Here is a 16,925-nt window from a genome sequence, read left to right as displayed (position 1 = left end):
CTCTCTTTAGCAACTTTGTTGCGAGAGTATAAAAATTAAAAACTTCTGAGAACAATTCATATCATTGGAAAACATATGGTCAGAAAAATAATAGGTATATAATTGTAAATACCTGTTGGGAAATGGTCCTGATCGATAGTGAAAAATATTAAGCTAATAAAACCAATGAAACAATTTTTTCTAAATGAAATCAAAACAAAATAATTTTCGTTATAAAATATTTACTTTTAAATTTTTTAAAAATTTGGAAACTTTTTACAAAATTTCTATGAGTATTGAATAAATTTTACACCATTTTTTAAAAACAATTTTACAAATACACAGTCAATAAATATATATTCTTAAAAACGAATTATTTCCCTTCAATCGAATTTGGACCCAAATTCCCTAATCTTCTTCTACGAACCGCAATATTTGTAGTAATTTTATTGATCTGCCCCGCATTAACTACTAGACTATGGAAAAGGCARACACTTGAAAATAATACCGGAAGATATAAGTGCATTAAGCACTTCGTTCAGATCGTCCAAACAATCGGCCTGTGTGAATCCCACAGCCGCAATAAGCAAAAACATAGCAAAGATAACCGCGAGTTTTGTATTCATGGAAGCGAAGACAACGAGTAAGGAGAGTTGAATGGTTGACCTCCACTCAATTTATTACTTTTATACTTTATATAATAAAAGCGGTCGACACTTACGTTGACTAAAGAAAGCGACGATTTTTGCACAGATGCTGTTCTAGAATTTTAGTGATAAGAATGCGCGGCTACAAGCTTAGCTCTAAAAATAATTTTAAAGCACTAATGYAATGTATTTTTAGAAATGTTCGAGCTTGACACTCAATACTTTCCAAAATGTTAAAGATGTTGATCTCCACAAGAAACGAAAACAAGAAGGGGATTTATGTAGATAAATCACGCGCATAATTGTTAATTCTTTTTTCGTGATATAATCATATATTCTCAAAACTAATGCAAAAGTTAACAATTTTGAATCCCAAGCTGATGAAAATATATTTTTTTCGCTTAATTGCTTAACTTRCATGCTATGAAGTTCTTAGAATTCCTTGGCAAAAATATTTCATGTTTGGATAATAACGTTTAGTAGGCATATCATTGCTCTGATTCCACCTCTTTCTATTTAAATTTACACTTATAGTACCTACCTAGTAACTACTTACTTAATACTTATAGTACTTAATTTTCAAAATACATACTTAYTAAATAACCCAAAACAAGTACCTTCTAATAAAACTTTTATTAGATTGTTTCCGTTTTACTATTTTCTCGAGTTTCCTCACAATTGAAGAATATTACTTTMTATGCGCCAAAGTGTGTTACCTTATCGGCGGGTAAGTGTGCGCTTTGCTTGCATAAAAACGGGGATTCTCCTAGAGTACTCACATATATGTATGTTTGACTTAATTGTATACAACCAACTCGGAAAAGACACCGGTACACATAATTTATGCATCTCTGCGCTGCTGAGAAGAATAAAATCACCGAGGGTTAAAGAACATTATTGGCTGCTTATCAGTACGCGCCCATATAGTGAGCGTATGTGCACCCCCGTAGCATTTCTAGGTCTAATAACGGCTGCAGCTGCCGCAAGCCGAAGCTTGAGCCCACTATAAAAAGTGCAGCGCCAATAAACGACAAAACACGTAAATTCCAGACTTTCATAAGCAGAAAAATTCAATTCCAAATGAACTTCAACAAAGTTTTCATCTTCTTTGCCGTGATGATCGCCATTTTCGCCGGACAAGCCGAGGCTGGTTGGCTCAAGAAAATCGGCAAGAAAATTGTAAGTATTTTTACTGTATATTTGGATATTTTCAATTTCCTAACATGTCTAATACTTTTCGTCAGGAACGTGTTGGTCAGCATACCAGAGATGCCGCCATTCAGGGAATTGCTGTGGCTCAACAGGCCGCCAATGTTGCTGCCACTGCGAGAGGCAAATAGCTGCCTAAATTAATAAGTGATAAATTATTTATGGWAATATGTATACATTTTAATAATAAATTAAATAAATCGATGAAAAAAAGAAGTTTGCAATTGATGCTCTTGCTTAAAGGATGTTTGGATATAAGCTATTTGATTGAAATCGTCAAAAAGAAGGAAAAATATTGATAAGTAGATATAAGTAGAGTTTACATTATCCTAGACAGGAAATAAGGATCTTCACATTAATCGCTTTACTCAACAAGTGGGTATGGGATCGAAAGACGCGGCTACCTCACAAATATTTTTTTGATACTCTGTAACCTCTCGGCCGGCAATCTGTAGTTTAGACATACATAAAAATACCACCTCCACCTCGTTTTAGCTGCGGATAATAATAATTTTGGAAGTCTGTGAAGAAGTTTTGCTCGGAAATATTTTTCTGGAAGTCCGGATATTGTTTAAAAATATGTTGATAATAATGCACTAYCGCATCGAGCCACGAATGTGACCGAATTTAAAGTCAAAAACCCAATGAATACCATCGCTCAACCACATTATTCACAAGATTTGGCTCAGTGTGATTTTTTATTGTTACCCAAACTGAAATTGTCTCTGCGTGGAACCCGTTTTCAGTCGATAGAAGAGATAATACATAAATTGAGAGCTAAATTAATATAATTTGATCAAAGCTTAAATGTAGTAATACTACTTCATTTTAGTCAATTAAATACTATTTCATAAAAAGTATGGACCTAATTTCATATAGAAGCGTATGGATAGGTCGTACGTTTTAAGCTGTGGAATTGACATTCTCGAACTCTATGTAATTATTGGGTAGTCGGAAAAGTATTTTCGTATTTTGCCAATAGATGTTGTTGCAGTCGTATATCTCCCGTGGTACCACTCACATTACGTCATACTATAGAGTGTTGGAAGTGTGAGATTTAAGCTTCATTTAACCTTAATTTAAAAAATTAAATTCGGGAAAGTTGAAAAAAAAAACAAAGAAGAAATGAGTGAAAATAATGAAGAAATTCGCTATATTTTRAAWTTTTTTTATAAAAAAGGAAAGAATGACATGCAAGCCATCAATGAAATTTCTGCAGTTTTAGAAGACGATGCTGTATCAGAGTAGCACAACAATGGTTTGCTAGTTTCCGTTCTCAAAATTTCAATGTGAAAGATGCACCTCGCTCTGGTCGACCTATCGTTGAAAAAGTCAACGAAATCATAGAAAAGATTGACCAGGACCGTAGCAGCCATGACATCGCTAAGGAACTCGACATTCATCATCAAATGTTTGTGAACCATTTAAGAACGGCTGGCTACAAAAAGAAGCTCGATGTTTGAGTACCACATGAATTGTCTCTGAAATGGACCGAATTAACATATGCGATTGYTTGCTGAAATGAAATGAAATCGAACCAACAGGAGACGAAAAGTGGATCAAAYACTAYATGCAATAATGTACAAAMAAGATCATGGTCCAAATGGTGGTGAAGCTSAACAGATGGACCCAAAGCCAGGATTGCCGTCTCGAAAGGTTATGCTGAGTATTTGTTGGGGTTGAAAAGGAATCTGATGATGATTCCTTTCCAACCCCAACAAACGCTACGCCCAAGGGCAACGCTAGACCACACACATCTTTGATGAATCTGCAAACCCTGAAAGAGCTTGGCTGAAAAGTTTTGATGCATCCACCATATAGCCCTGACCTTGCGTCATTGGACTGCCACTTGTTTCGGTCAATGCTAAGGTTGGCTTCAAGGGAAGCCTGTAATTCATTAAAGTTTATTATAAATATAAAAGGCCAGTTGAAATTTGATCAAATATACGAAAAGATTTTATATAGACTACTCTATATAAAATAATCGAATTTGTATAAAAAATTCGGCTCCATAATTTTTCATACATATATTTTTTATTGCCCAAAAGTTAATCAACAACATTTAAATGATGCTGTGAATACATATATACATATGTGTATAAGTATTTTCACTCTACTGAATGCCGTATAGGAAGAAATCCCCGACACTGCGCTGATAAGGAAAGGTACCTTTTGCCGAATCGTTATAAAAGCAAATCGGCACTAGTGAAGTATCAACAAACACAATTCGAACGTCGAAGAAAGTGGAAGCACACCAAGCTTAAATAATCTTTCATACAAGCAAACAAATCTACAAACATAAGCAAAATGAACTTCAACAAAATTTTCGTTCTTTTGGCTGTCTTCATTGCCGTCTTCGCTGGCCAAACTGAGGCGGGATGGTTGAAAAAGATTGGCAAGAAAATTGTAAGTTTGAAATAATATCTTAAAAATAAAATTAATATATTTCAATGTGCATTCTGCAATAAGAAGRATTTASTAACTTCTCAATTTCTCTTCATAAATTTCAGGAGCGCGTTGGTCAACATACCCGAGATGCCACTATCCAGACCATTGCCGTAGCGCAACAGGCCGCCAATGTTGCGGCAACATTGAAGGGATAAACTGAAACTGTTCGCATGTTGTTACAAAAAATACTATGTACTTAAATTAGTTTAATATTTATTTATTTAGACATATTTATGACTGAGYTATGATAAATGAAAATAATAAAAATAATAAAACAAAAAATGTGCAATTTTTACTTATATGTATGTATGTACATACTATGTTTATGTATATAATATGAAATTTTATTTAGCAATCAAAGGATCCTCAATGGAAACTATCTTTGCTTGAAGTATTTCGAAATATAATGCTTTACTTTGGTGTTGAACTTTGTCGTTGTTCTCTCCTATAAAAGTGAGTGAGAAGTGATATCACGAAAAGATTAGGGACAAGAAAGAATTCGGTTTTTCAAGTAAAGCACTTCAAGTAATTAATGAACTGAAATTGCCTCTAGCATTTTAATTCAAGTTTGAGAGTTATCAAATTTAACAAATAAAAGTTGTTCTTTATTATCAAGCGRGACTAAATTAAGCATTCTTGCGTTAAAATGATAGCCAAACACTGACGTCTTGTAAATCAATAATTGAAGTYTTTAAATTCTATATCTCTTAGCTAGCAACAAGTACAAAAAGCTTCCARACTYAACTATTAAATAACATTCTACATGRAAAGACTTGCGCCTGAACAACGTTTAGAAATCGTTCAAATTTATTMAGTAAATTCACGTTCCGTTTSGCGCTTCGCTCAACCTATGGTGAACATAATCGGCCTACTGGGCATGCTGTTCGAAACACCATCAATTCATCATTTAAAGCGTACAAAATGCATGAAAAAGAACTGAAGCCGCTTGATGTTCCCAAGCGATATCGCTTCGCTTTAAGGGCTCTTGAACGGTTTCAAGAAAATATGCCCTTTTCGAGCCAAATTCTGTTCAACTAAAATTGCAACATTTGGGATGAAAAGCAAACCTGAAGTTTCGAGAACTGCCATTTCATCCAGAAAAAGAACGGTAATGTGCGGTTTGTGGGTCAGTGGAATCATCGATCTTTATTTCTTCAAATATGATCGAGCCATGATAATCGAGCCACGTGATCTCGGCAACATTTGGTTCCAACTTTCCACACTTCGGAGAGCAGATAATTTCAAGTTTTGAACCGGTCGATTGGCCACCAGATCGTGTCACATCAAGCCGTTARAATTTTCMMTATGGGAATATGTAAAGTCTAAAGTATATGTGGACAATTTGGCTTCAATTCAGGCCTTGGAGCAAAACATCACTCGTGTTATTCGCCAGTTACCAGTCGAGTTTTCGAGCATTGAACTCAACGTATGGATTTGAAAGGGATAATCTTCAAGTAACTACTTGCCAAAGAATGTTCTTTCGTATGATAATAAACATTCCCCATTAAATTTGATATTGCAGTGTTTTTTCTTWAAAAAAAAAAAATTTAGGAAACCTCGAAATGGATCACCCTTTATATATGGATTTTGAAGATAATGACTTTATAGAGGCATGTCAAATAAATTTTAAAAATATCTCGTTATGAATTTTACCACATTCATCTAGAAAAAATACCGAATACCAATTTTTTCAAGGAAATACCCAACTATAAGCTTTCACTTTCATTACACACTCTATATGATTCATGCGATAAGGTCAAAATGAGTATTCACAGAGCACGCCAACATAAATGCTTTGCTTCTATGTTAAATAAACGTCAAATAAAGGAAAATCAGCGCTAATCACCACCGGAATGATTTTTCACTAGACACTAGGTTCAGTCCTACAGTAAGACCAATATATAAATGCAACATTATTTACTCGTATTATATTTTGTTAAGCCCCAAGCGTCAATCCCGGTTTTTCGTAAAGCGTTTCAATAAATTTTAATTTTCGCTCACTTTCAGTTTTTTTGGGGTGTTTCTCAATTTTCCATTAATTAAAAAATTATAATTATTTCTTTGTTTTCTTATTATGGAAAAAGAACCGAATTCATCTCAGAGAAATCACCAAATACCAGGAAAGACAGTGACGTTTCAACCATATTTTGCGAATTATGAGCAGAGCATTAACCTCTTTTGTGTTGTTGGCAATGATACATAGCAAAGAATCAAACACTGATAGCAACTGAGACAAATGAAAGATAGGAATATAAGTAAAACACATAATGAGATTATACTGTTTTATATGATTGGTTATATCTACAAGTGTCTACAAATACCCGGTAGAAAATTATTACGAAAATAAAATTTAAAAAAACTTTAAATAAAACTAAAATTAAAAATAAAAAATTTAAAAAATAAAAAAAAAATTAAAATTAAATCCGAAAACTATGCTTTTTACAATGAAATATTTCTGTTATTCGCATATTTTGCAAAATTCTTTTATATAGACACAGAAAAAATGCTGCAGATAGTTTGCACAAAATATTTCCTATTAAATTGAAATTTTAAGTTCAAAGTATAAAATGTAGTAAATGTTAAATAAAGTAATTTTCTTTTTGATGGTTTCATTCGTAAATTTTTGGTATTTTTTTCTTGCTGGGTCATTGAACCACTCAATGGCTACGTTTGTAGATATGCAAATTGAAAACTTTTATGAATGAAACAGAGCAAAGTAAATTGCATAATTTGTTTACGTGACTTTACTCCTATAATTTATTGTAAATGTATGTACAAACAAAAAAAAATCCATGTGATTTTTTATTTCCGATACTTGAAGCATAATAATCGATTGCATCTTTATAAATTAATTTCATTTGTTGTTGGCAAAATTCGGGGAACCAAACGCTAGCTTAAAACTCACCTTCAAATAATGATTGCAAATTGAAATGTTTTTAAATATGATTAAGGAATTAYACATTTCTTTCATATTAGGTGATGTCTAGAAGTATAATTTCAGTGACAAACTTTTTGTCCTAAACAGGGTATATTGAATTTGAGATTAATTTTGAAACCCCAGAAAGAAAGTCGTAGACCCTGTAAAGTATATATAATATAAATTATGAACGTGATGACCCGTGACGAGCTATTTGGTATAAGTAGTTTTTGCGATATCGGTCTGAAATTCTGCAGACGTCTTCTTCTCTCCAAGAAGGTGCGCACCTACTAGARCATATAGCTATCATACAAACTGACTGATCGAATTGAAAGTTTTGAGAGAAAACCTTTTTTATTTGACAAGATATGTTCACGAAATTTGATATATGCAGATTATAACTCGATATCGCGGWATAATMTCCAAACAAATTGTTTAGATCRGACTCACTATAGCATATAGCGCCCATACAAACAGATTGATTCAAGTCAAGCTCTTGTARGGAAACCATTTTATGATGAAAGATTTCTTTAGGAAATGTGGCATAGATTATTGTCCAAAGGGTATGTAACATATATAGCAAACATAAATATACTTTATTACCCAAATAGATTTCGGCCGAAGTCGAATTATTTTTTTCTAGACATTAAATGAATTCAATATAATGCAAAGTAAATCGGTAATTTTTAACGTAATTATAAAAAATATTAACAAGAACACCCAGTTCACGCGAAATTTAAATTAATAAGTCTTAATATTTTTTGCCCACAGTGGTACATACATGTATAAGTATAGAACCGAACGTAGGTATTATATATTTTTAATTACCCAAAAGTGATTCAACAACATTTAAATGATGCTGTAAATACCTACATATATACACATAAGCATTTATACTCTACTGAGTGCCATAGAAAGAAATCCCCGAYACTGCGCTGATAAGAAAAGTGGCGTTTGCCGTCGTGCTATAAAAACAAAGCTGCGCTGGTATCAATAAACACAATTCAAACGTCGAAGAAAGTGGAAGCACACCAAGCTTGAATATATCGTTCATACAGGCAAACAAATCTACAAACATAAGCAAAATGAACTTSAACAAAATTTTCGTTCTTTTGGCTGTCTTCATTGCCGTCTTCGCTGGCCAAACTGAGGCTGGATGGTTGAAAAAGATTGGCAAGAAAATTGTAAGTTTGAAATAATTGCCTAWAAAAAATATCTATACATTTTTAAAGGTGCATTCTGCAATGAGAAGCATTTACTAACTTCTCTTCTCAATTTCTCTCCATAAATTTCAGGAGCGCGTTGGTCAAMATACACGAGATGCCACTATCCAGACCATTGCSGTAGCGCAACAGGCCGCCAATGTTGCGGCAACATTGAAGGGATAATTGGATGTTGTTACAACAAATATTTATGTACCTAAATTAGTTTAATATTTATTTAGTTAGACCATTTTATGACAGAGTTATGAAAATTAATATTAAAATATTTGAATAAAAGTTATATTTTAGAAAAGATTTCCAATTTTTACTTATTCATATGTTTACGTAAATTATGTGAAATTTCATTTAAGAATCGAAGGATCCTTAAGGCGTTCAATGTTAATTATCTTTGCTTGCTGTATTTTGAAATACSTTACTTACAAGAGTGAAAAAAAATATTTATATTGGTTAAAACTGGTTTATATCCTGAGAATCCGCAGAACCTGAAAATGTTGAACATATGTATGTAATATTATGTATCCAATTTGAAGTAATGAAGCGTACTCAATAAGGCACTCAATTTCGAATTTTTTGAAGATACGTTATTTTGCATTTCACGTGACGATTTGGGATTTGGGGTAGTATTGACCCGAGTTTATCTATATTTGGCAATACCACATACTATTAACATACCACATGCTAAAAACTTGTTCCCTGGGTTTCATTGCATTTCATATCCCCAATCATATGTATTAAATTTARCTGGATGTCCAAAATTTTGATAATAAGGACTAGGTCAAATTTTCTGGCAATTTTATTTATTTTTGGTACAAAAAAACACTATTATTAGTAACACGTTCTCTCATTTTCATTACGATAACTCACATATTGGCCGATAAATGCAGTACGAAGTCAGTCAGTCAGTATATATTTATACTATATTATTAATAAATGACGAGAAATTAATTGCTCATAAAGAAATAACAGATACGGGTTTTAGTAAAGCGTTTCGATACATTTTGAGATTCACATTTCGTTTGAAATTATATTATTTTTCCTTCAGACGCTGAAAATATCAGAAACTAATCAAACAAAAACCAGATATGGGACTGTTTCGCTTCATTTCAGTTTATTCGGGGTGTTTCCCAATCCTCTTTGAATCAAGAATTTGGATTGCCACCATTTAAAAAAAAAAAACATGTTTTGATAAAAAAGGAATGATGTAGAGGGAATCACCTAATACCTAATACCAGGAAAGTCAATGACGTTTCACTAATAATTTATGAATTATGAGCGAGCAGCACATTAACCTCTTTTGTGTTGTTTGAAATAAGAGTAAAAAATCCAATTATTCACAACAARTGAGACAATTGARAGAAAGGAATATGTGTAAAAGACATAATAAAATTATAASTTTGTATATAAATGTTTATAAGTGTACAGTTATGAAATTAATTATTCGCACAAATACGCGATGAGAAAATTTAGTTTAGTTTTAATTATCGCATAACTAAAACTATTAAAACTTTAACTAATTAATTCAAATTCAAAAAAAAAATGCCTTTAATAATATAATATTTATTTTATACACTTAATAGTAATAACATCTTCTACAAAACGGTTTTATATAAAATAAATTCAAGAATATCCCACAATAGAAGGAAGTAAATATTTTCTGTAGCAAAAAGTCTTTAATATATTCAACTCATTATATGTAAATTCTGTAAAAAAAAATTTAATGCAGAATATTTCTTAGGAATTGTTTTTACAGATATTTTTCCTGCTGGGCCATTCAATCACTTAATTTACGTTACGATTACTGTTATATACATATACATATGCAAATAGAAAACTTTTATGAATGAAACAGAGCAGACAGCGCAGCAGAGTAAATTGCATAATTTGTTTACGTGACTTTACTTTACTTAAAAATTTACTATAAAAGTACGTATAAACATTTGTATTCCAATGTGTAATGGATGACGCTCTATGTGATTTTTTATTTCCGATACTCGTAGCATAATAATCGATTGCTTCTTTATAGATTAATTTAATTTGTTTATGTCCAAATTCGGGGAACTAAAGGCCAGCTTAAAAGTCCCCTCAAAACAATGGTTTATAATAGAAATGTTTTTGAATTTGATGAAGGACTCATGTAATCATTTCATATTAGAAGATGTCTACAAGCATAAGAACAGGGGTTAAAACTTTATACCCTATAGAGAGTATATTAAATAGAAAGAAATATCGGAGACCCTATAAAGTACATATACATAAGTATATAGTATGCATTGCGAGTGTGACGAGCTGAGTCGTTTATCTGTACTTGTGTGTAATATTAGTAATTTTTGAGAAATCCATATCAAGGAGCACACCGCAAATGACAGGGAAAAAACGGCCAAGGATCTGGCAGATATTTAAGGGACTATCATAATATGTTTACAAGTTATATGTACCCCAAGAATGTCTCTATATAAGATTGTGCCACCATATAATTTCTATGTATTCTACCGAAARATTCCGTATAACTCACGAATGCTCAAATAAAAGAAAATTGGCTTCATTACATGGGTTTACGGATTTAAAAAAAATCGAATTCTATTTTATTGTCTTATTAAACAACCTCTAGAGTATTGCCCTAAATTGTTGATCCGAGTCATAGTTTGGAGATACAGGCTTGAGAATTTGTGCGCTCTAGGCTAGCTGGGCTAAGTGCGCCAGCAAGATTTCTTAACTACTCAACTGATCTTCATGAAATTTTACACTGATTCCAACGATTTGAAAAAAAAAAATGTTGCGAAATTTTCATCGAAATTTTAATTTTTTTGTAATAATGGCTGCCAAAAATCCATTTTAATTTTTTTTTTTGTTTTTTTTGCTTGGTTCAAGTTCTATGTTAAGGTTTTAACTAAAACACGTATTTTTTCACTTTAGATGATCCTGCGAGGAGTTATCCTCCAACGAGGGCGTATCTTTTTTTCCGAGCGGTCACCGGAAATGACGTCGCAATAGCCCAGTTGAAAATATWTGTTTCCAAAAATTTCAAAATTTTTTTGTTAATAGTGTATGTCTGTAACAGATTGAAATTTCTTACTTTTCTAATCGTATTATTATAGAAAAAAAGTTTTTTACGAAGAGATAAAATTGTTGTGTTGCAAAAACGAGCCAAAATATTTTAAATATATTTTACGAAACTTCATTTATAATGATAAAGGTTTATGGTTTGTATACAAAAATGAAATAAATGTTACGTGAAACGAACAAGCAACTGGWATAAAAYMCATAAAGTGGYWTAAGCACATAAAGAAAGCACGGTGGGTAGTTTACTAGTTTAATAAGGTACTTTCATACGTAATCAATTGGATAACTTTATTGTCACTCTTACATATGAATTGTTTGAGAAGAGAGCATAAATATTTGAAATATATATGCAAAAAAAAAAATTTTAGCGAAATAAATACAAATAGACGGCAATTAGTAAAGCACCTCTTTTGGATTCATCAAAGTAGTTATTCAAGCATCTTATCAAAATTTTTGACGTTATTAAAAACTTTTAATTACAGCAATAGTAAAAAGTGTAGGTGCTGCAAGTAAACAAAATTAGTGAACRCAGTGTGTTAACAAGAGAAACTAATTAGGAAAAAAGCTGTCTAAACAACAATTTGCCGCCTCAAAACTAAGCACTCTGCAGATTAGATATTATTACTAAGAAATTATCTAATACTGAATTAGCAACGTTGTTGCGCGCAAAAGTTTCCCAAAAAATTCCACATAAACACAAATTAGAAAATAAGAACTTAAAAAATACCTATGCGAGTATTTTTGAAAATATATGCCATACGTATGTATGTCGAACGTACATACATACAAATGCATTTTGAAATTTCAAACAAGGACTGAGCGTTGCATTCCCATTAGCAAAACAATAAAGCGAAAATACAAACTTTACACTAACAACAATCGGTYAAAATACACGAGATGCCACTATACAAACGCTCGCTGTGGCTCAACAGGYCGCCAATGTTGYTGCGACAGTCAAGGGTTAATAAATTTCTTTAKATATGGAGATGGACTGTTTTAAAGCGAAGCTTTAATTTATGCTTGTTTACCTTAAAGTATTACTAGCAATTTGTAATTTAGTGACTATAAATTATTTTAAATAAATMTTATATTTGAAAAGTAGAAACAAGTTTACTTATTATTTCGGAACTTTATTGGAAACAACTCGGATTTATGAGTATCCAAGCTATTTTTTCAACAGTTCAAAAATTTAGAATTTAAAGAATGTGTCTTTATATGCTTCGCAGTTTAAGAAACTAATTTTCATAAAGTTTACTCCAGAATATCTCAGGTGATCTGCTGAGGGATCATACACTCAGTACCGTGATTTGTGAAAGTTTGGCAAATCTGTTGAATAACGCTCACGCATTCCCATCGTAGAAAAAACAWAAATAATATAAGACGAAGTTGTTTCAAAGAATAAATTATTAAGCAGTGCTTTTATACTTATTATAGAACAGAAATGAACAGACGAGTGACTGTAGGAGCACCCGAGTCTCGAGAGGAGCACCCWAGCACTACACAGAGCTTGGGTTTCAGCTCATTTTGAGTGAAACTCAAACGACTATAAACTTCGTAGAACACTGCACTACGAACTAGAACAGGATGCTTCCAGTTAAGCGGCATAATCAACTCATTTCCTTCTGCTGAGATGCTTTCGCAGATAATATGCCTGTAATCGTCTACTTGGTCCTTCCTCAACTACGTCGACGACATAAAACAATGCGCCAATAGACTCCGGACACAATAAACTTCAGACATGCACTGACTCCCTCTTAGTAAATGGCATACTTGTAGTCAAATCGCCACCCATTACAGACGAAGAGCTATAATTGCCGCGAGAGTCGAGAGTGACGTTGCGCAGCTTCGTTCTGGATACTGTAGCAGGTTAWACTCCTACTTAACCAGAATCGACCCRATATACCAAATATATGCCCAGCATCCAACTATTCCCCACTTAACTCTTTGCATACCCTGTTAACCCTACACATCTGACACCTTTGTCCCTATAGTCCGATCCCGTCGAAACAGCACATTTCCTGGGCCTACCGTTGGATGACATCGCTGACAACTAATCCTTACCACCCTAAAAGGCAGTATGTACCATTATAACAACAACAACGATAAAATCGGTTTAAAGTACAGCAGATTTTGAAATGATGAGTATGTAATGTATCAGCGACTTAAAAGTCACTATCTGACATGGCAAAGAAACGATGTCCTGATGAACTCAAACGCTCCTCTAGAAACTCAAAGGAAGGCAGTTAACAGCGCCACTTTCGAAAAACTTCGCTGATACGGGAGCTTGATTTCACTTTGTGTATCAATCGGCTTTTATATTCAGTACGAAAACATGACTGACTGACGACACAGAACACAAAGTTTTATTGGAACTGTTTTCTTAAGAACCTTGATGAACGTTTGTTCAGATTTTCTTCGGATATCTTATAGATGTGTAAAGCAAACTCACCATCTGTATTTTAACAGCTCGCGCAAACAAACAGCTAGCTCAAGGATAAAACTAAACAAAATCTTGCTGACAGACTGCAGTAAGCAAATGCTGGAAAKCTTTGACGTTTGGACGTTTCGTGGCGAACTGATTACTGTAAATAGATTTAGTTGCTTTTAAACCTATGAAAAGGAAATTTTACGTATACACATATCCCATTTATATACACTATATATTTATATAAATTTAAATTAAAGCAAATACGAATATTAAACTTTCATCGCAAAATTCAATGGCATGACTAGTACCAAATGGGTCAAGGGTCCAAAGGTTCTTACAATCATATATTTAAAAATAATATAAATTATAGTATTATTATTATGTATTCTTTAAACGGCAGTCACCTCATCATGTAATACAAACGTTCACCAAGTGAAGTTCAACCAATATAAAGGGATTCTTCAAAAAATCCCTAAACCGGGTTTTTTTTTCTTTTTTTTTTTTTTGCGGGTGAGGGGGTGGAAAATGCATCATCGGTGCTATTGTCACAGCAGCGGTATGTGCCACTTGCAGGTCACTAAAAACCCCCCCTCTAAGGAACCGTCGCCCACCCTGGGACCGCTTTTGCMTTACTTCAGGGTGGCGTTCCATTTTTCTCATTGTGAGATTTACATCTGCGCACCTGCGTCCAGGTCCCGCTTTCTGCTGCGTAGCAAGGGTGCGGCGAATTTCTTGATGNTATTCGTATATGGTATTATATTATATAGCATATGCATTTAGAAGAAATCGAAGAGTACTTTMTGACAGTGTATGGAATATTTACTTATATAAAAACAAAAAACATAATCATAACGGGACTTTTGTGTGAATCCAACGAAATGATAGTTTGATGTGCTCGCAATATTAATGAATTTAGGTAAATAAATGTGAGGTTACTTACAAATACATACATATACAAATCGATGTCTTGMAAACAACACGAGCTTACTTTCTGCTAAGCTCAATAAAATCACCGAACTGAATCCAACAAGGAACAACAAAATATGGTCTCACAATCAGTATATGTTTTTTACATATGGACAGTGAATATTATATRAACAAATGCATAATTGACTGTGCAAGATGATCAGCGSCTGTGGTCCCCCTGAAATATGTGTGTATATAACCACCGCGGGATTTTTTCCAGCTGAGTCTAGTGGGCAGACCGAAGAGCTGACTATAAAAGTTGGAAGCATAGAATGCATTGCCATCAGTTTCACTGCAAGTGTTTTAGAAAGAACAGTAATTGCTAATTATCAGCCAATATACTAATATTTATATAACTACGAGGAAAATTTCGAATCAAAATGAACTTCAACAAAGTCTTCATCTTCTTGGCTGTGGTGATCGCTATTTTTGCCGGCCAAACGGAGGCTGGTTGGCTCAAGAAGATCGGCAAGAAAGTTGTAAGTATTTCCACTAACGAAATTTCTACCTTTAACATTACTAACATGCTTAATTTTGCTTCCAACAGGAGCGTGTTGGTCAGCATACCAGAGATGCCGCCGTTCAGGGGATTGCTGTGGCGCAACAGGCCGCCAATGTCGCTGCTACTGCCCGTGGATAATTTTTTATTAGTTGCCGATAACATTTAAATTACAGTTATAAACTCATTTTGTGCAAATGTATCATGGCATTTACTTCAAAAATATTTATTTATTTTATAAACAAACATATTTTAAAAACAACATTTATATTATTAAGTTGAGGAAGAAATTTMGAATAAATTGAATACTTAAATAAAAACTTCGGCGTATATTTATTTCCTCTAAAATTTACTATTTATAGTATATGACTTCTCGATTTATATTTTCAAAGATCTTGAAATATTTCGAGCAATTTTGTTCCTCAAAMCAGTTAAAACTTCGAAACTATGAAAAACAATTACAGCTTACTATTTCGGATAATTTAGTTTCATCGAATTTGATTTTTCGATWAATTATAAAAATATGAACCTAATTTATTTGTTTTATAGATTTTTCAAATTAGCCTATATTAGATATTTAATTTTTAAAAATCCTTTAMGATTATMTATTCATATKRTTATRATATCTAATWACAATAAAATGTSCTCCATGSAAGCATTCAGAGAAAATCGGTTAGAAAACCATTTTCATATCGGCTTTTTTTTACAGAAAACATCGGCAATATCAGGATATTGCCAATGGACGCGAATTTTTGTGATACTGCCGGGACTAAATWTCCTTCAATTCATAGTTCACCAGTACGAAAAATTGTATCGGTKTAAGCTTCGAAATATCGTMAAGAAACCATCGACCTTTAGTTGGGCTTATTTTCCCAATACAAAATTTTGCATACGCCCAACTTTTCTTCTACATCCTAATAGCTTCTACAATAATAATTTTAAGTATGGTGTTGCTAATATGCTGATATGTTTGCCTACTAGACAATGACCGGTTGGCAGCCCCTCTAKAGTTCTTATGACAWTCTTTTTGAATTTTAATAKTTGGCATGTTCGGCTTGTTGAGCAAGTTAGGGATTGTTTCTACTGTGACTTAGCTATGTATATCTGTAACATATGTATCTGTCGATTAAATATCTAGAAATAGTCAGGGGCACATATACATATGTATATTCGCTCTTTCGTGGAGTCTAATTGTATGTATGTATGCGCCTGTAATGGCTAGTTCGTCTGCTTCACAGTTCCCAAGTATATCATTATGCTTTTGAACTCATTGTAGGATTATCGTGAAATATGACGATAGAACCAATGACATTATTTGACGAAATCCTAAGAGACTTCTGTGAGCGTTTTAATCGAAACTGTATTTTAGGAGTCGATTTCTTGAGAACAGGCCTTTGAGATACAATTCGTAAAGATTTGGACGAAGGAAAAAAAACACACGTATTTTTTCATTGCAGATGGTCTTGTAAGGAGTTATTTTGCAAACGCCGGTGCATCTTTTTTCTGAGGGCTAACCGGAAATGGACGAGTTGAAAATATTTTTTTCCAA

At 33.0% G+C, this 16,925-nt stretch overlaps 4 protein-coding genes across 5 annotated transcripts; all 4 read left to right on the top strand.

Annotated features, from left to right (window-relative positions):
* Window positions 1–1,431: 1,431 nt before the first annotated feature.
* LOC108977560 (cecropin-1-like) lies at window positions 1,432–2,000 on the top strand. The gene is made up of 2 exons (XM_018947289.1): window positions 1,432–1,805; window positions 1,871–2,000. Exons 1-2 carry the CDS (start codon window positions 1,707–1,709, stop codon window positions 1,964–1,966), a joined length of 195 nt encoding a protein of 64 aa, XP_018802834.1. The 5' UTR covers window positions 1,432–1,706; the 3' UTR covers window positions 1,967–2,000.
* A 2,066-nt stretch (window positions 2,001–4,066) lies between these two features.
* LOC108977561 (cecropin-1-like) lies at window positions 4,067–8,626 on the top strand. Of its 2 annotated transcripts, XM_018947291.1 has the most exons (3): window positions 4,067–4,241; window positions 4,346–4,425; window positions 8,576–8,626. In XM_018947291.1, exons 1-3 carry the CDS (start codon window positions 4,143–4,145, stop codon window positions 8,586–8,588), a joined length of 192 nt encoding a protein of 63 aa, XP_018802836.1. In that variant the 5' UTR covers window positions 4,067–4,142; the 3' UTR covers window positions 8,589–8,626. The 2 variants fall into 2 exon arrangements, with proteins under 2 accessions (XP_018802836.1, XP_018802835.1); XM_018947290.1 differs by lacking the exon at window positions 8,576–8,626 and having other exon boundaries at window positions 4,346–4,551.
* Window positions 8,212–8,659, top strand: LOC108977562 (cecropin-2-like). The gene is made up of 2 exons (XM_018947292.1): window positions 8,212–8,384; window positions 8,496–8,659. The coding sequence occupies exons 1-2, from the start codon at window positions 8,286–8,288 to the stop codon at window positions 8,586–8,588; spliced, it is 192 nt and encodes a 63-aa protein (XP_018802837.1). The 5' UTR covers window positions 8,212–8,285; the 3' UTR covers window positions 8,589–8,659.
* A 6,468-nt stretch (window positions 8,660–15,127) lies between these two features.
* Window positions 15,128–15,682, top strand: LOC108977546 (cecropin-1-like). Its single transcript, XM_018947263.1, has 2 exons — window positions 15,128–15,356; window positions 15,425–15,682. Exons 1-2 carry the CDS (start codon window positions 15,258–15,260, stop codon window positions 15,515–15,517), a joined length of 192 nt encoding a protein of 63 aa, XP_018802808.1. The 5' UTR covers window positions 15,128–15,257; the 3' UTR covers window positions 15,518–15,682.
* The last annotated feature ends 1,243 nt before the right edge of the window (window positions 15,683–16,925 follow it).

Source organism: Bactrocera latifrons, unplaced genomic scaffold (genome assembly GCF_001853355.1).
Source record: "Bactrocera latifrons isolate USDA-ARS-PBARC rearing strain unplaced genomic scaffold, ASM185335v1 scaffold_91, whole genome shotgun sequence".
In the NCBI taxonomy this organism is placed as follows: domain Eukaryota; kingdom Metazoa; phylum Arthropoda; class Insecta; order Diptera; family Tephritidae; genus Bactrocera; species Bactrocera latifrons.
This window is presented reverse-complemented; position numbering and strand designations above follow the sequence as displayed.

Excerpts from the sequence above, each read along its gene's own strand:
- LOC108977546 (XM_018947263.1), top strand. The coding sequence starts at position 15,258 with ATGAACTTCAACAAAGTCTTCATCTTCTTGGCTGTGGTGATCGCTATT. Across the intron at positions 15,357-15,424 it reads AGAAGATCGGCAAGAAAGTT|GAGCGTGTTGGTCAGCATAC; the intron begins GTAAGTATTTCC and ends TGCTTCCAACAG.
- LOC108977560 (XM_018947289.1), top strand. The coding sequence starts at position 1,707 with ATGAACTTCAACAAAGTTTTCATCTTCTTTGCCGTGATGATCGCCATT. Across the intron at positions 1,806-1,870 it reads AGAAAATCGGCAAGAAAATT|GAACGTGTTGGTCAGCATAC; the intron begins GTAAGTATTTTT and ends ACTTTTCGTCAG.
- LOC108977561 (XM_018947291.1), top strand. The coding sequence starts at position 4,143 with ATGAACTTCAACAAAATTTTCGTTCTTTTGGCTGTCTTCATTGCCGTC. Across the intron at positions 4,242-4,345 it reads AAAAGATTGGCAAGAAAATT|GAGCGCGTTGGTCAACATAC; the intron begins GTAAGTTTGAAA and ends CATAAATTTCAG.